Source organism: Parasteatoda tepidariorum, chromosome 4 (genome assembly GCF_982258835.1).
Source record: "Parasteatoda tepidariorum strain Cologne lab strain chromosome 4, Ptep-v5.0, whole genome shotgun sequence".
NCBI lineage: Eukaryota > Metazoa > Arthropoda > Arachnida > Araneae > Theridiidae > Parasteatoda > Parasteatoda tepidariorum.
Window position 1 is genome coordinate 66259204 of NC_141758.1, and position 25305 is coordinate 66284508.

General features: G+C 29.0%; 2 protein-coding genes across 4 annotated transcripts in view; one reads left to right on the forward strand and one right to left on the reverse strand.

Annotated features, from left to right (window-relative positions):
* Positions 1–15648, forward strand: LOC107436380 (uncharacterized). Of its 2 annotated transcripts, none has more exons than XM_043055761.2 (6): positions 1–141; positions 4600–4752; positions 4925–5073; positions 9757–9816; positions 12891–12981; positions 15332–15648. In XM_043055761.2, the coding sequence occupies exons 2-6, from the start codon at positions 4602–4604 to the stop codon at positions 15580–15582; spliced, it is 702 nt and encodes a 233-aa protein (XP_042911695.1). In that variant the 5' UTR covers positions 1–141; positions 4600–4601; the 3' UTR covers positions 15583–15648. The 2 variants fall into 2 exon arrangements, with proteins under 2 accessions (XP_042911695.1, XP_042911691.1); XM_043055757.3 differs by having other exon boundaries at positions 53–153.
* Positions 15574–25305, reverse strand: part of Larp7 (La related protein 7) — a 23514-nt gene continuing 13782 nt past the window's right edge. For both annotated transcript variants that reach the window (XM_016048075.4, XM_016048074.4), the window contains exons 9-11: positions 22308–22458; positions 19630–19724; positions 15574–15698 (exon numbers count right to left, since the gene is read on the reverse strand). In XM_016048075.4, the coding sequence (XP_015903561.1) occupies positions 15636–15698; positions 19630–19724; positions 22308–22458 (309 nt within the window). In that variant the 3' untranslated portion in view covers positions 15574–15635. The remainder of the gene's footprint in view (positions 15699–19629; positions 19725–22307; positions 22459–25305) is intronic.

Sequence of the window (25305 nt, forward strand, 5' to 3'; positions counted from 1 at the left end):
AATGAGATTTAAAAAAATTGCTAATTAAATTTTAGTACAGCAAAAATAGGCATTCAAAAGCGTACTATATAAATAATAAACAATTTACATTAAACACGGCCACGAGGTGCGGCTTTATTGTAATTGCAATCTTAACTTAAAGTTAATTATAAGGTAAGAATTACTTTTAATTTTTAAAAAACTATGGGAGATCTTGCTATTTTCTTACTCACATAGCTTCATGTGAAATTTCAAAGAAGATCGAGAATTAATAATATCGGAAATAAAATCAAAGTACTTTTCAATGAATTAAGATCTCGCATTTCAATGTTTTGCAACATTAACTTTCATATTTCTAATTAAATTGTTCTATTGTTTTTAGTTTTAATGCTATTGATATTTTAATTATTTTTATGTACCTCACAAATGCATATCTTTTGAGTTAACTAGTATTATTTAGAGATTATTTTAAAGTGTTTTTATTAATCATATATTGCCAGGTTTAGTGCATAAGTTTAATGATTTGTGAAATGATCTATATAGCACAAAGTTCTAATTAATGCAAAGCCTCTTGTTTCTAGGTTTGCATTTAAAGATATGCTGAATATTTTTAAATATGCTTTACTGATTTCCCTAAGACTTGGGAAATCATCTTGGAAGTTGTGAATGTCTCTTCAAAATCAACCATATCTTTTCATTTCTTGCTTTCTTCAATTTCTTTGCTCTTCATGCTCCTTTTCTTTCAGTTTCATATTACATTAGCAGATACATCTCTTTCTTTTACTTTGTCTGCCATTCAGGTATCTTCCTTATTTTTTTATCAATTTTTCCCCTTTTTTTGTAATGGTGATGTAGTTTTTTGGTAGTATTAAGTTAAATATTTTAAAATGAAAAAGATGTATAGTTTTGCATTTGAAAATTAATTGCTCAGTACTTAACTCTAATTTTATTTTAGTTTTTGGGTGAGAATTGATAGATGATGCTTTGCCGTTTGAAGTATGCTTGGAACAAACTAGTCATAGTCCCAGAAGCAGAATATTTTCAAATGTTCTGCAACAGGACTTATTAATATATAAAAATGTTCTGCAAGGATTTCACTGCGAAAAAAAGTTAGCTTTACATTAAAATACCGTATTTTTCGGCGAAGGCGCCGCTTCGTCAGAAGCGCTGCACCTCGATAAAAATGAATTTTTTTAAAAAAAAGTTATAGTAAGCGCCGCAATGGCGCTGAACCGCGTATATCAGCATCCTTTCAGAAGAGACCTTTAAATTACCATTTAGAATATCTGTATAATAAAAAATTACATTTTTTTATGCATTTCACAAAATAAAGTTTTAATTTCTAAATTATAATAAAAAATTTCTTTTTCAGCAAAAAAAAAGCAACAAAAAAAGTTTTCTCTTTCAGCAAAAAAAAAAGAAAACAACAAAACTATATAAATTAAAGTTGTTCTTACTAGTTGGCACCGCGCCAAAAAACAGAAGAACAGCAAAAAAAATATTTATATGTTCAGTAGCTGAATTAAGGCTGAACTGATTACAGGAATCCGTAAAACAATGCAATAAGAAAAATAAAATAAAAATTTATTAAAAGAAAGATTTTAAAATTTATAACCGTTAACAATTTGAGGAAAAACTAATACATAATAACGAAACAGCTAATAATAACGAAATAACTAATAATAACAAGAATAAGAAATAACTAAACAGGCCCCAAAAAAATTCTGAAGAAATTAGCGAACGGGAAATAAGTTTCACTTTCACAATCTTTGAGGGTGGAATTTTAGTGGGTAGAATGCCCTCTCCTTCAATGGAAATAACCCAATGTGACTCAATATTTAAAAGGGGTTGGGGAAAAGAACAGGGTATGGGACCCCTAATCCAGCATTCCAAAATTTGGCACTTAATCTGATCTAATCTTTTTTTTTTAATTTTTTTTTTTAGAAATTTATATTGATAAGACAAAAAAAATCAGCTATATTCTTTTTATTTGGAATTTTATTCTGTTGAAGTAACTTACTTTATTTTATCTTTTAAAAATAAAAAAGCTTGAAAAAAAAATTATAAATCTGTGTCAAAAGAAACATCTGTTTCTTAAGCAGTTTAAAATAAAGTGAGAAGTAAAAACACTTGCATTTCCAATGAACAAAATAAAGAAATGGAAGTTGGAAAAAACTGATCAATCAATCTTGACAGCTGTGCTTGTGCTTTACCCCCAAATTTCCCTCTTCTGTTTGACCATAAATTGGCCACACCCAGTTGACATTGAAACTACCACGTGGACAACAAAATGAATTCTATCCCTTTTGCGGTTTTTTATTCGATTCATAAATTTTTTTTTATTTTGCCGCTTTTTATTTTTTCTTGTTAATTGTTGCTTGCTTGTTTTTTTTTTATCGTTATTAGTTTTTAGCTTGTTTTTTGTTGTTATTCATTGTTAGTTTCTTAGCATTAATTGTTAAAAAAAAAATTTTTTTTTTTGTAGTTCCCTGTTAGCTTTTTTTTTTCTTCTTGCGAGGTAAGCGTCTTTTGTTAAAACAAAATGTTATCTAAAAGAAAAAACGAGAACTATGATCTCGCTCCAAAGAAGAAACGATTATTTCTTCTTCATAGGATTCTGATTATTTCTTCTTGATTATATTATATAGATTATTATTTTGATTAGTAAAAATTCTCTTAAGATGGGCCAGTTTTAAATTCACCCCATCATAATCTACGATCGAAACTTGACTAAATTTATTGGTTTTTCTGAAATTAACAGTGGAATTGAATTATAGTAAAATTTGGGGGCCATATTGGAATTTCCGAAAGTGATCCGAAGTTCGGCATTTCGTCAGTCCCGTGAGTGTCGGATTTAGGGTCCGATACTTCCTTTTCTGTTCGCTCAAATTACAATTGCCAAGGCGCTAAATAGATTTCTAGCTTGCGATTTTTCCTTAAGCTGGGGGTGGATACAAGATGCATACCTTTTAAATTTTCTCCTTATGCGATGTTTTTTTAAAATTATTATTTCGTTTATTTATTTTCTTACAGGCTGCTGCCAAAAAGTTTGCTAAGAATTGGCGATGTTCTGCAGCAGATCGCGATATGGGCGAATATTTCGTCGACTTCGTTATTAATTTTTTTAAATAGTCTTTCTCTCAGAAAATTATTCCATCTTAAATAACTTTCCTTGACAAATTTTTTTGCTACTAAAAAATATTTCGTCGGAAGCGCTGCATGTAGGAAAAAAACAACTTTTTTTTCGATAGCGCCGCGGCTCTTCCACCGAAAAATACATATTTTCATTTATTAAAATACAGGATCATACACAGATACTGTACATTATTTTTAAACCAAGGCAAACATTCTTGATTTGTTACTTTTTCAATCACTTTTGAGGTGAAAAATTTTGTTAATGACGATGAATTATTAATAAATTATTATCGCAGGAATATGCTGTCACTTATTCAAGATTTCAAGATACAAATTGTTCTGCAGGACCTCGTTTGTTCTGCGACGTACGTCGCAGTTTTAGGCACTTTCTGCTTCTGGGGTCATAGTTAACCACTTTTGTTAATTTTTTTTTTGCAGGCATTGCTGGCAACATATGCAACACAAATGTATGTTTTACATCAAAATTTTATATTTTGTCCTGCACATAACTCCTTGAAAATTATCATATTCAACTTCTAAATAAAAAGACACAATACTGTAACGTAAAATTTTAGTAATATGCAGTTTTTATCAGAATTATTAGATTTTTTAAAAAAAGCTTTTATTTGGTATGTTCATTGAAACAGAAAATGAAAAATATTATTTAAACTTTTTTTAAAATCTTGCTATAATGCTACATTCGAAGTTATTAAATTTAACAAACAAAATCTTCAATTCAAATTAATTATTTTGAAGTTACTGCTAAAAATATAATATCTCATGCGTAACAGTGTTTAATATAATGTTATAAGCAACAAGCAGTTTTTTTTTTAAATACTTTGTAAATAAATTTTAATTGAAGACATTTCTAATTTTAAAATGTTGCAGAATTTTTTTTTTTTTTTTTTAAAGCTGAGAAGTCAAATTGTGTGAAACGATCCCACAAATTTACGAATGTTTCATAACTGCACCTCAAAGTATATTTTTCAATCTGTAATTAAATTGAATTTTATTGGCAATGCTAAATTAAAAGGATGGCATAAATCTGGGAAAAGTGGTACAGATTAGCTGGGATCTAAACACAATATATTTTGGTTCCGGTTATCTCCCCTTAATACCTAGTAATTGTTGCTTTTGCCAGTGAGCAAATTTAGAATAATCCTTTTTATAAATTCTCAACTTATGAAGAGTCTAGTTTGTTTTGTAATAAAATATGTAAATAAGATAATAATAATTAAAACAGAAGGAATTGTGAAGTTGATAGTTGTTAAAGATACCTTTAGCATTATTATGTTTATTTTGTAAATTAAAATTAGCTTAATGTTAATTACTTTAAAAATAATTATTAGATTATTTATTTACCTTTCCATTTGTCACCATTTTTTATGTAAAGTGATTTTGGTGACAAATTGTATTTTACTGGAAAATTCTTTTATATGAATTTGCTTTTTCTGTTAATAAAATTTGTGCCTTTTGTTTTACCAGTTATGTCACGTGGAGGCTTTCGAGGAAGGGGAGGATTTGGTGGAAGAGGAGGAGGTGGTGGTAGAGGAAGAGGATTCGGAGGTGGTGGACGTGGTAGAGGGGGCGGAGGTAGATTTAACCAATATGATGCTGGTCCTCCAGAAACAGTTAAAGGTTTGATATATTTGTGCTTTTTTATTTTAAAAAATCTATTAAATAAGATTTATATTTACTTTATTTGATTGAAATTACTTATAACAAATGGCAGTTATATATATATATATATAGTCACATATATTTGTCTCTTTATCTAATATGATACTACTAATGCTTGTTTAATATTTAGAATTGGGCTACTTTACACATACCTGTGAAGATGACTTAGTCTGCAAAGCAACGCTTACTGAAGTACCTTATTTTAATGCCTTTATATACCTAGAAAATAAGCAGCAGATTGGAAAAATAGATGAAATATTTGGACCAATGGCAGATTATGTATCCTTTTACTTAATTAGTTTTCTGGTATTAGATACTCATAGTGTTTTTAAGTTTAATTTTTTACATCACAAGTATATCATCTTATAGTATTAATTTAAGCTGACCAAAAAAATTAAAAACTGCTGCTATATTTTTTTTAACTCAATTTATTGATTTAAACCAAAGTAAGTAATTTTGCTTTCTCTGGTAAGAGCTCAGTAATCTTTGCAAATTTTAATTAACTGTTTTGTGGAACAATGATTATTATTTTTCAATAATTAAGCCTGTAGATGTCTTTTCAAAATAGTGGTTAAGAACAATAAATGGCTGGATTGATTGTAAGATATTCAATATTAGAGTTTTTTCACAATTAAAAGAAAGCAGGCTTCCATGACTAAGAGATTCAACAACACTTTGATTCTCAATCACATCAGGTTTTATCGTGTCTACAAAATGATGAGTCACAAGGAAAAAAACATGAGCAAAGATAACTGTCTTAGCTATCACTGTGCACTTATGATCAAAGGAAGATTATCTTCACGCACATTTAAAACCTTCCATGTATTATTAACAATACTGCTTCTCATTGGGTGTTTAGACAGCAATGCACCAGGAAACATCGTTTTTCCTTTTTTTTGCCAAATATCCAACATGCAGCTTTTCAACAATAACACTATTCGTTACATCCCTTGAGCTGACTCTTTTTTGTTTTTAACTATAAGTTTTTTTATAAAAAATTTCAACTATTCTTAAATAATTGTATTAATAATCCAACAATACTACATTTTTCGAAAAATTATGCTCTCTGTATAAATTTATTTTGGTTTTTACATATAACAAATTTTACAAAATGTATGATTATTTACTATATGACTGATACAACAATTAAACTATGTTTCATTAAAATTGAAATATTTTCTGATTTTCATGCAAAGCATTGCTTCTATCTTTAATTTATGTATTCATGCATTATGAAATCTGCTTGTTAAATCTTCACTTAGTGAGATTTAATTTTTTACAGTAAAAATATTTCAATATATATATAATCCTATTACACAAACTCCTAATGAACAGGAAAAGAGGTAGACCCAGGCTGAGATGGCTGGATTTAGTTGAGACTGATTTCCTACCTCTAAAGGAGAAAAACTGACGAACAAGTGTCAAAAGTAGAGAGAAGTGGATTTGAATTCAAAGGAAGGCACTGGCCCACCCTGGGCTGTCTAGCCAGATATGATATATATATATATATATATATATATATATATATATATATATATATATATATATACAGTGAAACCTCCTGTTATGGACACTCCTACAAAACGGACACCTCTAAATACGGACATATTTTTAATTCCCCGAAAATTTTCTATGAAAAAACCATTATGTATGGTCTCCGCAATGCGGACACTCCCTTAACAGGACGCGGACAGTCATTTTTGCCCTGAAACGTTATTTTCTACCTCTTCAAATCGGACACTACTTTTTTTTAAACTAGAAAAAAAAATTTACATTTAAATTTAAGATAAAAATGCCTCTCTCCACCATTTTGTAAATTTCTTGCCTTATCCATAACTAAAATCTTTAAGCTATTCTAGTTCTAAAGACTATAATTCTCCTGTCACCTTTCTTTATCTTTTTGATTTCATCTTTGGCTAGAAAGAAAGGAAAATGATTCTGCTCATGTAAAATATTTCTGACATCGGCATCTTTGGATCTTTTTATCTGGACTACACAGTTGTGACCCCACATGCTCAGTCTTGAGACCCCACAAGTTAAAGTGACACATTAATTGTTATCAATTCCTCTTCCCCACTGATATTCCCTTTCTACTTCTAATCAGTTAGTACCCTGCACTCATCTCATCTGGGTTAAAAGAATAGAATAGAAATCTTAGTCATGGAGGTGTTCCTGTAAATCAAACGCTTATTCAAACTTTTGACAAATGATCGATTGTGAATACAACTCCATAGACCTGGTGTCATATAGGTAAGCATTGTCTTGTTCCTTTTTCTTTGCCTTACTGGAGATTTACTTTCAAGAGGTATTACCACGTTCCTTATCAAGTGATGGGGGAATAAATGTATTGATTGAAACCGAGTGTGGTCGTGACGTAGAAATATAAGTGTCCATTCCGTATCATATGACTAACCTGATTATCTGCGTAATTATGAAAAACATTTTCATTTCTTTGTAACTACATCTGTTGAAAGTGTATTTGAGATAAAGCTTTTAAAAGATCTTCATTCTTGAGAAAGTCTCTTCTTGTTCAACTATGCCTCGTAAAGTTTTAACTTTAAAGGAAAAAATTGAACTTTTAGAATATTTCAAGCATCAAAAAAGCAGTGTTCGAAAATTGGCCGAACACTTTAAAATTGGAAAGACTCAGGCAGCAGACATCATTAAAAATAGAGAAAAACTTATGAAACTCTGGTGCGAAAATGGAAATATGAACCAAATTAGAATATCTTCGGCAAACGGACCTGGATTTAAAATTGATAGATGCGTTTTTGAATGGTTTTCTCAAGTTAGAAGCAAAAAATATCCAGTATCTGGACCAATGTTACAGGAAAAGGCTAGAGAGGCAGCTGAGAAATTGGGGATAAAGGATTTTAAAGCTTCTAATGGATGGTTGGAAAAGTTCAGAAAGAGACATATGATTTCTTTTAAATCAATAAGTGGAGAGTCCGCTTCTGTGGACACTGACATGGTTAAGGATTGGTTGGAAAAGCTGCCTTCTTTATTGGAGGACTATGCACCCGATGACGTATTAAATGCTGATGAGAGAGGTCTTTTTTTTCGGGCATTACCGGAAAAAACTTTGTGTTTAAAAGGTGAAAAGTGTGAAGGAGGTAAAATGTCAAAAGAAAGATTGACGATTTTACTTTGCGCAAGTATGACCGGAGAACAAGAGCCCCCGTTGATTATAGGGAAATCAAATAAGCCCAGGTGTTTTAAAGGAATGGATTTAATTAGGCTTGGAATAAAATGGAAAGCAAATCGACGAGCATGGATGACCCAGGATTTAATGACTGAGTGGTTGCTTGAACTTGATAGAAAAATGGGCCGCAAAAACAGGAAAGTTTTTCTTTTCCTTGATAATGCAGCGTCTCACCCTAACATTAATCTAAAGAATGTAAAAATTGCATTCTTTCCTCCAAATGTAACATCTGTTTGCCAGCCACTTGATCAAGGTGTTATTAAAAACTTCAAAGTGTTTTATCGGCAACTAATTTTAAAACACTTGATTACGAGCTTAGATGGGCCAAATAAAGAAAACGTCAAAATTGATGTCTTACAAGCTTCTTTGTGGGTAATAGCAGCCTGGAAAAAAGTAAAAAGTTCAACCATTTTAAACTGTTTCACTAAGGCAGGTTTCAAAAAAGATACATCAGAATGCAATATCCTTACAGATGGCGTGGATGACACAAATTCTGATGATTCCTTTTCTGAATTAACAAATTTGATTCGCTTGACTGGAGAAAGTGTTGTCAACGGTAATGATTTTGTAAACATAGACGAAAATATTGAATATCAAAAGAATGATTTAAATATAGACGAAATTGTTGAGATGGTTACAAATATTGATGCCGAGAGTGAAAATGAAGACGATGATACTCAACTGCTTTCAGAATACGAACCGAAAGTGAAAACTTTAAATGATGCTCAAACTTATATTGAGGAACTGAGACATTTTTATTTATCGAAAAATGATGAAATTGGTGTAAAGATGCTAAATGATTTAAAAATGTACCATGAAGATATGGTGAGTCGCAGTCACTTAAACCAAACTTCTATCACATCTTTCTTTTCAACTGGATAATAGTATGGAACAAAGACATGTATATTGGATTTCTTAATCTTCTCTTTTTGTATCATAAATATTATAATTTTGTTACGTTTAAATAAATGTCAATGTGAATAGTTCTTATATATTATTTAATTATTTCTAAATCATTTCAATTATTCTAAAAGCAATTTATGGCTTGAGTATTCTTTATTAATGTATACCCTTCCCCTAAACGGACAACTCTCGTAAACGGACAATTTTTTTGGTCCCGAGAGTGTCCGCTCAACGGAGGTTTCACTGTATATATATATATATATATAATTTCCTAGAATACCTTATATAATAAAGGAAATTTATTTCTAAAATTGAATAAGAATCCTGAGCAGAGCTTATAAATACCTTAAATATGATAGAATCCACCAATTTTATAATTAATTATTTCTTACACTTAGATTTTATATTTGATTTCAAGCACAATATGAATAGCTAAAGAATATTGTTGTACAGCATTGTTTCAATAGTTAGTGGGATGGATATGAGTTCATGCTGGGAGCTTAACATTGATTTAGTCTGTGTTTTTTGATCCTTCACACAGCATCCTGTGAATAGGGGGGTCTAGATAAGCTTTCTAAAGAACTGAGGTGGTTTTGTGGTGACTGCACAGAACTTGCATTCCAGACAATACATGAGAGTGCAAAATTTAGCCTGGTTATAAATTTCATTAATGTTTGCTGCCCTTTACCAAATTCCTTATTTAAATTATGGGATTGTGTTTTTAATTAAAAAGTTAATTTTGCTTTCTTTTTATTTCTATTTGTTAAAGTAAAAAAGAGTAAAAGATTCCAAAGTTAAATTAGTATTTAACTATTTTGTCAATACATTGTTTTAAGATTTTCTTAACCTATCATTAGTATGTTTCTGTGAAATTATCAGATGATGTCAAAGCTAGCTCCTTTGTAAAGAATCAAAAAGTAAGTAACTGAGTTATATTTGTCCTTTTTTTAGCTATTCTAAAAAATTTTAAAAACTGTTGTGATTGTTTTCATACTTTAAACAGGGTTTGTTCTAGGTTTACGGGCAGGGCGTGCTATTTGTCCTTACGCACCCTGGCATATTAAATGTGGTAAAAAGGTCGCACCTTTGACTAAAAAAATCCTGCCCCCCTGTTTAATGTACCTGATTACGCACCCTGGCATATTAAATGTGGTAAAAAGGTCGCACCTTTGACTAAAAAAATTCTGCCTCCCTGTTTAATGTACCTGATTACGCAACCTGGCATATTAAATGTGGTAAAAAAGTCGCACCAATGTTTGATAAATCCACACGATTTTTTGATTTATATATTTATATTTTTTGTAAATAATAAATTGTGTTTCGACCGTTATTGATCATTTTTTTCGCCTGTTTCCTATGGTTTATCAAACTTCGTCATATGTCATTACGACATGAACACCCTACTTTAAAGTGTTCAATTCATGGCATACTTTTGCGTTGTTTAATGATAATTTTTCAGAAGCTGCTTATCAGTTCATCATCCCTTTCCCCATGTTTTTAAAATTCAATATTTGTAATACGATATTATTACGACATTCAAAATTGAGCTATTACTATTTATTGCATTTGATTCTTACTCGATAATCTACCGACGCGAACATTGCGGACAACCTGATAGTTCTTTTGGCAATTTTTTCTGCCTTCTGCGCATAGTTTTTCTATTTTGTTCTGTATTTTTATGACATTTAATAGGGTGTTTCACAGGGTTGCAAAAAACTCGGGTTTTTGTAGAAAAACCCAACCCGGGTGGGTTTTTTTTGGGTTTATTGGGCTTTTCTGGGTTTTTCATGTTTTCATGGGGACTTTTTCAAAAGAGGGGGGAGGGATAAGTACCTTATTTTATAAAAACTTATTTTAATATTAATAATTAAGTTTAAGTTTATAAATTGACTTCATATAGATAATTAATACAAATAAATTGCTGTGAAAGTCTGAAAAAAGTTTCTTCTGACATCACGATACAAAATGTTATATGTACTCACATACATCAAACATTTGAAACTTATTTTAACACAGGATTACTTTTTATTTATATTTTAATCTTAAAAAATATTTGAGGAACATTCTTTATTTGCATAGAAAGCGAATAAATGGCACTGAATAATCAATAGCCATACAGTCAAATCTAGTCAGCAAGGTGACTCTCCAGTCTCCAACACAATTAGTTTTTTCACTATAGGTTAATTTTTTTTTAGGCTAGACTACATAAATATTTCAATAGAATAGCTCTTTAATATAACAGAGGATAAAAAAAGAAATCAATCTTAGAAAAACCCACTTTAGGTTTTTTAAACTCTGATGTATTTAATACGTTATCACGACACGTGAATTTCAAATTTAAATTATCACTTTTTAAGGCTTTCGATTCTCAACGAATCCATTGCTGTCGGCCATATCCACTTATTTTTCCTTTTTCTGATAATTTTTTTGCAATGCTATTAGGACGAGCAAGTTTTTCAATTTAAGGAGTATTTTTAACATGCTCGATTTAGGTTGATTTTATCGTAAATCTACATCGTTTATTGACTGTTTTTTTTTTTTTTTTTTGGCAACTGCTTGTCCTTTTTTGACTATTTCCTTGTGATTTTTTTCAATTCTGATGTAATTAATACAATGTTATGGCTAGAAAATTTCATATTTTAGTTACCACTTTTTCATGCACTGCGATGTCCGGATTAATTTTTAGCGTTAAGTCCACAATAATTTTTTGACCACTTTTTCAACAGTTATAACAATTACTTATAGTTATTTTTCAATCATTTCAGCATCGTTTTTAAAATCCCAATATTTTCAATTAGGTTATTGTTACATGGCGCAACTTTTTTAAAATCCGAGAATTACACTCATTATATAAATTTATCAAATGTGAATTTAACTGAGAAATTATTTTTAGTTTAAACTAATTATCTTTTAAAAAAAGATTTTTTTTAATGGTAAAATTAAAAACTTTTTATATTTTGGATGCCTTAGAAGTTATACAAATATTTTTGAACAATACCCGTTTTTGTTATAGGTGCCCTTATTAAGGTCTAGAATGAACACTGCTTTAAATATTTATATACATGTAAACTATAAAAAAAATGAATTATTTGTTTGATACTTGGTTTAGAGCCAAACTCTATTCTTGTCATTTACTTTTGGTTTAATGCATGATACTACAATGCATCATTCCTCATTTTTTTTTTTTTTTCCAATTCATTCATTTTAATGTTTGATTGAAATGAAAAAGCTTAGGTAAATGCATTTTTCTTGAAGAATGCTTTTTCCTAAACTGGTTATGTAGTACAGTTTTATTTCTTAAATTATTAATTTTATTGCATTTTGAAATAATTATAACTATTTTTAAATGTACATATAAACAGAATAGAACTAAACATTACTATTTTGTCTTTAGCAAAATATGTTCAAAACAAATGTGTGTTCAAACAAGGATTTACAAAAATTTTAAATCTCTTAGTAATGCATGTATTGAATGAGTTGAAATAATAAAATAAATTTTTCCATGGAGAAAATTGAAAACCTGTTATAATTTAATTTGAAAATATTATGCAAATTCATCAAGCATGCCATTTGTGTGTTCCAAAGGTAAATGACACGAAGTGTAACATAAAATAAGTCTCCATATCAGACAAAACTTTTATAGACTTTTCAGGTACTGATTACTCCAAATTTTTATTTTAAGGTTTTTTGAATAGTTCCTGAGTTCTTACAGGATTGGTTAAAAGAAATTATAAAAAATTAATTTAAAAAAATCTGAAAATAAAAATAATCATAATCCTTTGCTCAAAATCTGTGACATTTTTTTATTTTTTGTTTGATATCAATATCTTAATTTTATGTTATTAGGACATATCTAATGATTAATGTGATAAAAACAATGATTTGTATCAAATTTAGCTTTTGTACATTGTATATAATTTAAATTGCTTATGATTATTTTATTTTAAGACAGAAAAATTTATATGTTAAGAAATGTGTTTCTTACTTTCAGATTTATATTAATCCTGAAAAATTGTTGCCTTTGTCACGTTTTCTTCCAAAACCTCCTGGAACACCTTCAACACCAGGAAGAGGTGGTAGAGGTAAGATATACTATATTTACTTATGCATTTAATTATCTAATAGACTGATTCAAAAAAAAAGAAAAAATTAACCAGATATCTATATGAACTGTTTAACCATTGTGAACTGAAACCAAAGTTGGGTTTTTAATGTTAATAAATGGTTTTTGATACTAACATCAAAAACCTGTCAAAAAATGTTATAAATTGTCGAAAAGCTTCTTTTCTGACATTTTTAATTCTAAATCATGCACAGCACTTCCATTATATACTACTATACATATGATTTATATTACGTTTCACGTGTAAAAAATGTAACCAAAGTTATTTAAACTATTAATTGATTTTTCTAATGGTAATATTAATACTTTAAGACCCATATTATAACTGTTTGGTTTATATTACAGATAATAATTATGAGCTGTTTTAACTGTTATCAATCTAATTATTTATTTTAAATCTTTTATATTGCAATTTAGGCAGAGTTTTTAGATTAAGTGAAATTAAAGTTTTAGATAATAATTATCTGATCAATGTATAATTTGTTTATTATTTTTATTAATTCTCAATATTGTTGTTATTAATTATATTCAGCAGAACAGAATATGTTTGACTGTCAAACAAGGCTTTGGAAGAAATTCAGTCCGCCATGTAGAAAGTTTTGGTCTAAAAAAATTTCTATGTGATTTCTTGTTTTAAAAAAAACATACGTCAATTTATGCATTTATAAGTTTAAATTCCTTAAGTCTATAAATGGGGCCTTAAATTTAATAAATTATTACTATTTCAATATATTTTGATTTCTATTATTTTATAACTTATTTGCTCGTTTTTTTCTTCTTATATAAACATTATTATACAAAAATATTTTTTAAAAGTTATTGTGCTGAAAAAAAGCTAAATTTTGGGGGGGAATTTTGATCCAAAAAGAAACTTTGTTCATAGGGAATAGGATGTAAATATTTTCTGTGCTCCTGCTTATATGTGCATGAATATTTCTATTATTAGTTTAATATATATAATTAGTACAATAATTATAAATCACAAAAAAATTATATGAGTTAGTAATTTTTTCAATCAATCAATTCAAGGGTTTAATTAAATTATTATAATTTAGTTGACTTATTGGAATAAATTTTCTAGTTACATGTTATTTTATTATGTTATAATAGCTTTAGTATGTCTGCTTTTTTGTCTATGCAGCTCAGGATCAATCAAAAGAGTTTTGAATTTTAGTCTTATTCATATTAAACTTAAAGTGCAGAGACTTTCAAAGCTGTTGCTGTTTTTTTTTTTTTTTTTTTAATGTAATCAAATTTATTAAGGAAAGGAGTTAAAATGGGAGTAGATAAAAAAATTTTGTAATTGAATATTGAAGAAAAGTACAGGGTATCTGCTACATTTTAGATTTTCAAATTCATGACTAATTCCAGGAATTTTTGATGACTTAGCGAAGTTACTATTTTCTCCGACAAAAACACAACAATAAATTTAAAAATGCATTATAATAACATTCATTGAAATGATAGGTATAACCAACACTGTTATACTCTGCATCTTCATTTTTATAGATTTTAAATTTAAAAACAGAGTAAAGAAAGAGTTGAAGCAATAAAATAGCTGGAGAAAAAATACAAAAGCAAAAAAAAAATTTCTTTTTTTTTTCTGCAGAATTACATTTTAAAGATACTTTTCTTGTTCCTCGGAAAAGAAAGAAATACTCCTGATTTTTCTGTTCAAATTTCGGAATAAAAAAATTCCCCAATGACTGATTTGCTTCAGCTAAAATTTTAAATTAATAAAATAAAAAATAATAACAAAAATTCTGAAATCATAGAAGTTTACAAGATAATTCGCTCTAGAAATGATGTTTTTTCTTTCATTTTTTGAAAGAACACGATAAAAACATTTTATATTTTAATTAAATATGACTGTGAGTGGTGATTTTGTTACAAATTCAGATATTGGGAACACCATGAAATTGGGGGGGTAAATTTGATTTTTCGGCGACCTAAATCCATGACTTTTTTCAAAAAATAGTTAAAATCATGACATTTCATGACTTTCCAGGTGCGCGGATACCCTGAAAGTAAAGCATTTTTCCAAAGAAAAGTTACTGTGTTTAGTAAAAATGTAGCATAGAGTTTAGTTGAAATTTTCATGAAAGAAAAGTCAGTTAATACTTAAGCATTTAAGTGGGAACCTTATATAAAGAATAATTATTTTTATAATGTTTAAATTTAAAAATGAATACATACATTGATAGTGCAGACTATCACTAAGTGTTTTTTAAAAAATAACTAATGTTTTTGAATCTGTCCTTAAAATATCTTTGAATTTGTCCTATTTAAAAAAAAAATTTCCTTTTTAGGTGGTCGAGGAGGTAGAGGTGGGCGTGGTGGTTTTGGCAGAGGAGGTGGAGGCGGACGTGGAGGGTTTGGCCGTGGTGGTGGCGGAGGATTTGGAAGAGGAGGAGGACGTGGAGGTTTTGGTGGAAGAGGAGGTGGTGGTGGATTCAATCGTGGAGGACGCGGCGGTGGCGGCTTTGGTGGTGAAAAACGAACTTTTAATGGTGGCGGTGGTGGTACTTTTAGTGCAAATAAGAGACAAAAATTTGAATAAAATTTTTTATTCACAATTATAATGTACAGAAAAGTTAATCATATAATAAATCATCACTCATCAAAATACATGTGTTTGTTTCTTTGTTGAACAAGTTTTGCTGCTTTGGAAATAAGCTGAAAATAATTTTCAAAAGGTTAGAATATAGTTCAATTTATAATTTTACAGCACATACTTTAAGACTAATCTCATATTACTCTGTGTAATAAAGTATTTTTTAGTGTCTAAAAACTTATTCTTATAAATTCTTCCAATATTTTTGTTCCATGTAATTATAATCATGGCATTTAGCTCTTTGAAAGTCAATGTGAATTAATCTTATAATTAGATATTCTAGTGTTATATTTTAAATGTTATAAAGAATGATGTGAATAGTTACTAAAGCAAAAAACATTCCTCCATGTATGTTGGAATATTCAATCATAATTGGATAGTGGACCATAATAAGTAGAAAATACCATGTATGGGGGGGGCAGTGTAAGTTATCATGAAAGTGAAGGATTTATTTATCATTTGAAAGCAATATAAATAATTTACACATATAAAATTGCGTTTTTTTTACACTATGGTACTGATAATAAAAAAATCTAAATATAGTTAAAAATTTTACTTTACAAACTATTTTTTGTTTAAAAAAATAGTTGTAAAGAATTTTTTTTAAATTTATAACTGAACAATAACTTAATGAATTTTATGCTGATAACAACCAAAATATATGGAAGACTGGATCCTACCATGTAATTTTTCAGCCAATAAAAATGTAATGACAACATTAGAAAACTGTGACACCATCATTAGATTTCTATATATATTTAGGTAAGGTTTTATTACATGTAAAGGTTTTCAGAGCCACTGGTTGTGCATCTTTGGTATAAGTTGACCCCTAAAAGAAATTGCTGAGATTTGCTAATATTTTTAAAACTTCACTGCAGAGAGAAGATTATTCCTTGGTGACAATAATAAGAAGTTTTTTTTCTGATAATTAAAATAGAAAATGACTATTAACAATGTTTGAGTTAACCCCTTAACTGCCGCGGGTGTATATATATGTCTTGGCAAGACGATGCGTTAACTGCCGCAGGCGTATATATATGCTTTCCTGAAGTACGACTCTTTCCATTGCGCTGCTATAAATAGAACTACACCCCCACTTCAGAATGCAGTAAAATGGCCTTGAAAGTGCTTGCTTTGCGCATGTATTACTAATTTCGGAGGTGGGGGAATGTGAAAAGGATGTTATGGAAAAGTGATATCGCATTAATCGCTTGTGTGTATTTATTTAAGTAAGGTCGGGTTTGTTCTTTTTTCGCTTTTGTTTCCCGTATGTATTTGGTGCTTTTTATTCTTTCCATCAACGTCTTCAAAGAAAAATGCATCACGGAAATATGCTGTTTGTTCAAGAAAAAAAATTCTTCGAGAATCCCGCTATCAGTACAATGAATGTGATGTTGGTTTATGTGTCCAACCATGTTTCAGGATTTAACATACAATAGCTAAGTTTTAACATCTTTTATATTGTATTTTTATTATTTAATTTAAATTTTGTATTTTCTTTCTTTCCTTTTCTTGTCTTGTAAAATTAAACTGTTTTTAAATTGCAAAGCGCACATCATTTTCCCCCACCAAAACACCGCGTAAGAAAGTGCACTTGAGCAAAAAACGGTGGCACTGGGGAGTGAATCACGTTAATTTTACTCGGCAGTTAAGGGGTTAACATCGCAACAACTTTAACTTTTGATTCAAAACTTAGCTTAAAATAGTACAAGGTTGCTTTTCTGCAGAACAGTTTTTCTGTTAAAATATAAATGCTTGACAGAGAAATTGTGCTAATTTGTGGATGTGACTAGAAGTAATTAGTTTCACTATTTTATCCAGTGCCACAGTTAAATAACAAAAGGGTCATTAATTTTTAATATTATATATAAATTGTGCAAAAGACTTTCAAAATTAAATATTTAGGTTACTAAGTTGTAAAAAAAATGTACATTATTTCATAAAACTTTCCAATTCATTAAATGGAGTTAATTTGCATTGTGAACTGCTCAAGTGTTGATTTTTCTCTTTCATCGGATTTTAAAAGTGATCAATTTTAATCAATACAGTAATTGTATCTTAGTTTAAATTATTGATTGTGGCATTATTATCTCAATTACTTTGTGTCTAAAAATGCTAAGTAGCTGGGATGATACTATCACAATTCTCTCTTTTTACAACTTTTCGGCTACAGGTTATTTTTAAATTACTTTTCACTAGGTGCCTAACATTTAAAGATAACCCCTGAACTTTGCTGACCTCAACGACCTTGATCGTCACATAATCCTTTGCAGCCAGACCCCTGAGAAAGTGAATTTTTCTTACATCCTTTCATTTTGGGTTGTGAAAAGCTCAAGTATTAATTTGTCTCTTTTATCTGATTTTAAAAATGATCGATTCTAATCAACAATATCTTAGTTAAAATGGGGAATTGATGCGCCGTCCTCTAAATTAATTTTTTACAAAAATACTAAGTAGATATGATGATGCTATCAGAATTCTCTCCATTTATAAACTTTTGACCACCAAGTTATTTTAAATTTAATATTTTGTACCTAGCGCTTAACATTTAATTATAACTGTTAACTTTGCTCTAACACCCTTATTGACTCACATTTTTTCTACTGGCTGTCTACTGCGAAGATAAATGTTTATTTTTACTTCCTCTCCATGTGCACAAAAGTAAAGTATCATATAGATATATTTTAGTAATCATCGTCTTCTTTCTGACTTGTGTTTTATACAACCTGATTAATCTATTTTGATCTAGGGAATTGGGAGAATTTTATGATAATTCTATTGATTTGAGAAAGAATTGTTTTCACATCAAGCAAACGTTTTTTATTCTTTTTAAAAATCAAGTAGTAGCTAAAAGAAGAAAATATTCATTTAGTTAAACAAATGAACACTTTTTAAATTGGTTTTTTTGTTTTTAATCACAGCATATAAAAAAAATCAGGCTTAAGTTGGATATAGTAAATTACTCATTTAATGGTAGGTAAATTTAGGCATGAAACACATGCCTTTTGTGATCTATCTCATAATTTTATGGCTACAAGTGGCTTTCTTGCCATTGACTTGTTTTTGCTACAAACTGATAGCCTGGCGTCAGTTGCATATTCACTGTGTTTTCATTTCGAGATTTTTGAAAACCCTACTATAAAATTATTTGATTAAGCCTTGATCTTGAGGATAAATTTCAATTAAATTTAGGTATGAGGGAATCGTAACAAATTGATGGTGGTCATTCTTTTCAATGCAGTGGTATTACAAAATTTTACTTTAGATTATCTCAATCATACTGGATTATCCAATTATACTGGAAACTGTTGAAGCTTTTTGTTCTAAATAAAATAGTACTTTCTAAAAATTAAAAACAGTACATTTTATTTTTACACTAAAATTCGCATTGATTATATTTAAGTTGAGTGAAGCAAATTATATATAAATATTTCTTTTTAATTTGTCCTTTTTAAAAATAGCTTAGAAAACACATCCTATTCTGAAAAAATGCTCTGATTTTGTTGAAAAATGTCCTGGTTTTTTTTCTTTTGGCACAATATGAAGCCTGTGAAATCTATAATATGAGTAACAGGTAAACTATGCTTAACCAAAAACAGGATGTTGGAAAGACTATTTAAAAATAATAATAAATAAATTCTCTTAGGAATAAGCTTCAATTTTGAAAATTAAGCTTACAAAAGAAGCATTAGACAACAAAAAAAAAACATTTTCTCTTGATTTCCTCTTACAACTTAGTACAATAGAATTCTAGTAAAATACTGTCCATTAAAAATACGAGATAAAATAAGATTTTTAAAAAAAGACCAAATGCATTCATTTTTTTTTCTACAAGAGACAAAATGCAAAATATCAATCATTATCATTGTTAAAATGCAAAATTAAGCATTTATTGGTTACTGGACAAAAACATATTTAAAATGTTATGTAATAAAAATGATGACACTAAGTTATTCCCTAATAATTTTGATAAAAAAAGAATATGACTCTTACTTTATCACGACCTCTGTGCTTCCTTACTACAGGATTATTTAATTTGGCTTCCCTATCACTTTCAATTTTTTTCCAATATTCTTCTTCATCTTTACCTATCAAAAAAATTTTATGCACTATATTAATTTCATTTAGGTAATAGAATCTTAATAAAATCAAAAGGATTTGACAAAAGTTTTGTTACATTAAAATTCAAAAGTTATACTATAAATTTTTAAAATATTAAAGTCCAGACTTACATATTCAGGGGTGATTGTAAGCCCAAGTCAAAATTCCAGAAAATTTCTTGAGTTAAAAAAAAAATTTTAATCGAAAAATTAGAAAAAAATATAACAAGGTTTTTTCCTTTTTCTCAATATTTCTTAGTTGACTTAAAATATATTCAAAATTTTACACATACCTAGACCATTTTCACATACCTATGATGACCTAGAGAAGTAATTGAAATTTACAAATATGTCTTTCTTTCTTGAGTTTATGATTATAAAAACTATTTACTGATAAAAAATTAATATTAATCTTGAATATAAGCTTATAAAGTATCTGGCTCTCCCTTAAAAACAAATAAAATAAACTGCTTTTAAGTTCCACCGAAATAAAAATTTGATTTCCCAGAAACTTTTGTGATCAATGATTTTTTGAAACGTCTGAACCTTCGATCTCCGGAAACTTCCAGATCACGGTTAACGAAAAATCCGGAAATCCTGATTTTTTCCGGAGCACAATCAGCCCTGTATATCTTCATCAAATGAAAAACAGATTTATTTCTTAACAAAAATTGTAATAATATTATATATAATATTTCAAGGGGAAAAAGTAAAGTTTAGAGTTTAAAGTAACTTTTTTTTATTCTTAAATTTCATTAAATTTATAGTTACATGCTTAAATAGATTTTAAGAACATAAATATGTAAACATTAATCTAACATTGCTGGAAAAACAATTGAAAAATAAAATATACATATATTAATTTCATTAGTAAGAAAGTAAAAAGAAAATAATGAAGCTCTAATTATATGTTTATTAATACTCCTGTAATTAAGTACAATTAATAATCCTGTAATACTTCTATAAAATAATTCTTACTGTAATTAATACTTCAAGACCAGGGCTATGTAAAAGAAAAATCAAAATTATTAAATAACTAGAAGATTTTTTAAGTGTTTAGAATAAACAAGAAATAAAATTACAACCCTGATAGCAAAAACCCTCCTGCTCAACAATAGGAGCTGCAAATTATATTTCATTCGTTTTGATTTTATTCATTTTTAAATGCAACAATTTTGGAAAAATTGCTAAAGTTCACTTTTAAAATATCTCTAAACACCTCTAATAAATATTAAAAGGCTGAATGGAGAGAACACAGCAAAGAACAATTAAGTAAAGATTTTCTTGTTACTTGAAAACAGGCTTAACTGTATAAAAATTTATTATATTTTTTTAGTGTCACTGCATAAAATTCAATCAAAGCAAAAGAGCCATCCTCTCTACAGAGAAGAAAAATAAGTCTCAGGCATGCTTTCCAGACTGTAGCCAATAACCAATTGTGCAGCTCTAGTGCAACATAAATAAAATACTACAACTACTATAAAATTCAAACCACATCAATAATATTTTATGATACTAACAGATCAAGTTATAATTGTTTATTGATCATTAAAATGAGTTTATTTTCATTTGAATTATTATACTGTGTATATCATACCATTTCAAAGTAAATTTTTTAAAAAACATGGCATTTAAAATTGATTAATGCACTATACTAACAATTGAATAACCCATTTATATTAAAAGAGTTGACTGGAATCAGTAGTTTTCCATTATGCAGGGCTAACTATAGTTTGTAATAATGTATATGGCATGTATGTAAAGCCATGTATATTAAACTAAACAAAACTCAGCGGCGCGACAGCCCATACAGGGCCAAGGCCTACTGTGCCCATCTCAGTTTTCTTGACCTTGGGCTCTGGGGTGCAGGAGCAGATGTTCCGGTCAGGTGGTCAGCCGAACGTGGAACCCCCAGTGTTTAGTTCCCAAGCATGCGTGGTACTCATTTACAGACCCACTGAAGGCTGAGTCAACCTTGCCCAGCCCGAGGATCGAACCAGGGACCTGTGGCACGACAGCGCGAAGCGCTACCGCTCAGCTTTCGGGCGTCATGTATATTAGATTATTATATATTAGATTAGATTATTATTTATTAGATTAGACTGGATTATTATATATTAGATTGGATATATATTAGATTAAAGGCATGTATATTAGATTATACAATAATAATTTCTTTCTTAATTTAAATAATAATCTCTCTGATTGCATTGAGGTTGCAGACAAATTTGGATTTATGAAAATAATTCTTCAAATCAACCCCTTAAATTTAATTACCTGGGTAATGACTATATTTAAATTTATATCATTGAGATGCGTTTTGTGTTTTTGTGCCCTTTTCTAGCGGCCAAATTTTGGTTTTGACAAATTTATTTTTGGATTAGCCAAATTTTGGTTTGGTTAATTGGGTAATATCAGCTATAATAAAGATGAAATGTGTGTCTGGGGCTTTTAACCTCTTGCTTACAGCCGGCTGGTGAAATAAATGGAGCAGAATGACAGACTTCACTGAGCTAAGTGCTGTAAGTTAAGGAGTGTCATATAATTAGAGCTGTTCTACATATTGATTACCTGATAGTTGTATAATGTTACCCAGATGATGCAATTTTTTATCTTGGATAATTGATTTGGCATCTTCACTAGCATTACATCGGATAAATACTTCCTCGCTTCCCATTGGTGCATCAATATAAGCAACAACTGTACAGGCTTTTATTTGTTCCTGAAATGATTTAAAAAAATTAATGATACTGGTCAAACATGGACGTATTAGATTTAAAAGTTATGTAATTTATTTTTATTGAGAAAGGTGAGAGGAAAAAAAAAGCAAAAACATAAGTTAGTAACTTTAACATGGATTACTCAACTTGTTTTTTTTTTTTTTTCATGGCAATGAATAATCAATAAATCTATAAGAAAAAAAAGGCACATCTTTGAAAATAATGAACACCTTTTTATTGGATTTCCTGAACTACATGAATGGTTATTGTATATTATTTCAGCAGCATAATTATAAAAAAGTCATTGAAATCCGAATTATTGATCTTTTTTTCCATTTTACAAATTTGAGATATATGATATTGAATTCAAATATAATAAAAAAAAAATTTCTTTTTTTATTCAAAACACAATTTGCTTATAATAATAAATCCTCCTTATGAAACTTATTAAATGACATTTAAATATCATTTAATCTAGGTAGACTTATTCATGATTATGAAAATACATTAATCATAAATTAATTTAGTTACTTTTGATGATATGTCATATCTATATTTATCAATAAATATGGATATGATATGTCATATCCATATTTAATGATATCATACCAGTAAACAAATATTTCAATATTTTGCATTTGTTGTTTAGAATACTTTCATTCTTTCCTTCTTTTATTAACAAAGAAGTGAATGATATTTTTTCACAATAGAAAAAAAAGGGTTTACTTTTATATGTGTTTTATAGTTATATATGACATACACAAGCTTAAAAATATCAAATAAATTAAACCCTAATGATAGTTTAGAAAAAGAAAACTCTTTAATAATATATTTTTCCAAGATTTTTATATCTTAACATATAATTAACAACCTAACAGCAAAATAAAGTGAAAAAATACATGTTTACGGAGTTACAAAATCCTTTTTTTTTAAAAATCAGCCGTAATAATGAAACACATTCTCAAAACAATTCAAAGTATAACAATACATGGACATGGACGCCGGCACACAGCTCTGCACCTATGCCCCCGAAGGGGGCATCTATCAGAAAGAAAAACTGTGACCAGGAAAACAGTTACAACGGCGACATACCACGCTTCCCCCGATGTCAGTCGCTAATCACAAGCCCACCCTAGCATCTGCAACGTCGCCAGAGCTCCCGTTAGGATCCTTACATTTATTATTTATTAATTACTATATAATTATTTAGAGATACAGATATAAACAGACGTTATGTAACTATAATAGAATATTGATTAGTGACATTTAAGACCCATGGGAGATGAGCGTCCAAAATAGTGACTATACAGAAGAAGCGTGGTTAAATATAACATATCATGAAAATACATCTGGATAAACAAATACATTGCATGAGATAATGTAGAAAAAACACTAATATGATACAAAAAAATGGGGAGTGGGAAAATTATATACAAGGGGATTTATATTTAAGGCACCAATTTACATTTGTGGAATTGTTAGTATATACATACGTTATACTAACAATTATATATATATATAATAATATAACAATAATATATATATACGTTATATATAGTTAGCATATATGGTTATTCAATAACGGTTGTCAAAAATGATTCCATCAAAACTTTGTAGTGGTTGTACATTAGCACATAAGCTTGATGTTGAGTGATGGTAGGCTATATAATCGGGTTATGACAACATGTTCATGTAGATGCATTCAATTAAATATGGTTTGCTAAGGCATTATATAAACATTTCATTTAAAGTTGACATAATTTAATACAAGTGGTAATAATTTCATTCACTGTATGAACCGAAACTATGTTTGAGCATACTGTTAAAATCATGACATGAAAATTTAAAACAAATTAATGTTAGGAATTTAGAAATTATATGGGTTGATTAATATGATAACCTGGGTAGCATAAGGTTTTAACACTATAGTAATGGATAGCATTGCAGGTGGATGTGTTTTTATATTGATTATTAGTCGGAGAGTAGTAAACTTTAGCTTGGCGTTAGAAATTGTTCATAATTCTGTATGAAGTTAATTAAGTTAATTAGTTTATTTATAAGAGTTTTATTACTAATAATTTGTTTTTTCCAGGCTATAATGTTTTGTTCCATGGGGATTTTAAAGTGATAGGATTCTGTTAACAGGCATTTTGTAGCGTAGTGTAGTGGTGAACCAATTTCTCCACAACTGCAGAGTTTATGTCTTGACAACTGAAAGCGTTTCAAGTATGTCCTAAAGGGACCATGCTCAGTTATGAACATTATTAATTCTTTGGGCCATTTACTATTTTTAAAAGAAACTTTTGGAAGAATTTCGTAAGTCGTTCTTCCGTACTTGTGTGCGATCCACAGTTGTTGCCAATAATTTAAAATGAATTCTTTTTCCTTCTTTTTAATATATGATAAGGGCATTCCCAAATTTGTTGATGTAAGATTTTTATCCGTGACTGCTTCCTTTGCTGCCTTATCTGCCTCCTCATTACCCATATGACCAGCATGTGCTTTTATCCAGGAGATTTCTAATTGTGGATGATTGATTAAAATACTTTGGATTTTTTGAATAATATTATGCGTTGTGTTGTAATTTTTGATAGCATGTAAGGCGGATAAACTGTCAGTCCAAATTGTTGTATTTCTACTGTTATTTTTTGCTATTTGGACTGCTTCTAAAATAGCTCTTGCTTTGGCTTGAAAAATAGTGTTCCAATTGAAAAACTTCATTTTGATGGTATTTGATTTCGTGCCATCAAAGATTATTATGGCGGCTCCTGTTCCTGCCTCCATCTTCGAGCCATCTGTGTAGATATTAATTCTTCTATTTTTATCAGTTTTTTGTTTTATTTGGATAT

Excerpts from the sequence above, each read along its gene's own strand:
- LOC107436380 (XM_043055761.2), top strand. The coding sequence starts at position 4,602 with ATGTCACGTGGAGGCTTTCGAGGAAGGGGAGGATTTGGTGGAAGAGGA. Across the intron at positions 4,753-4,924 it reads TCCTCCAGAAACAGTTAAAG|AATTGGGCTACTTTACACAT; the intron begins GTTTGATATATT and ends TTTAATATTTAG. Across the intron at positions 12,982-15,331 it reads ACCAGGAAGAGGTGGTAGAG|GTGGTCGAGGAGGTAGAGGT; the intron begins GTAAGATATACT and ends TTTCCTTTTTAG.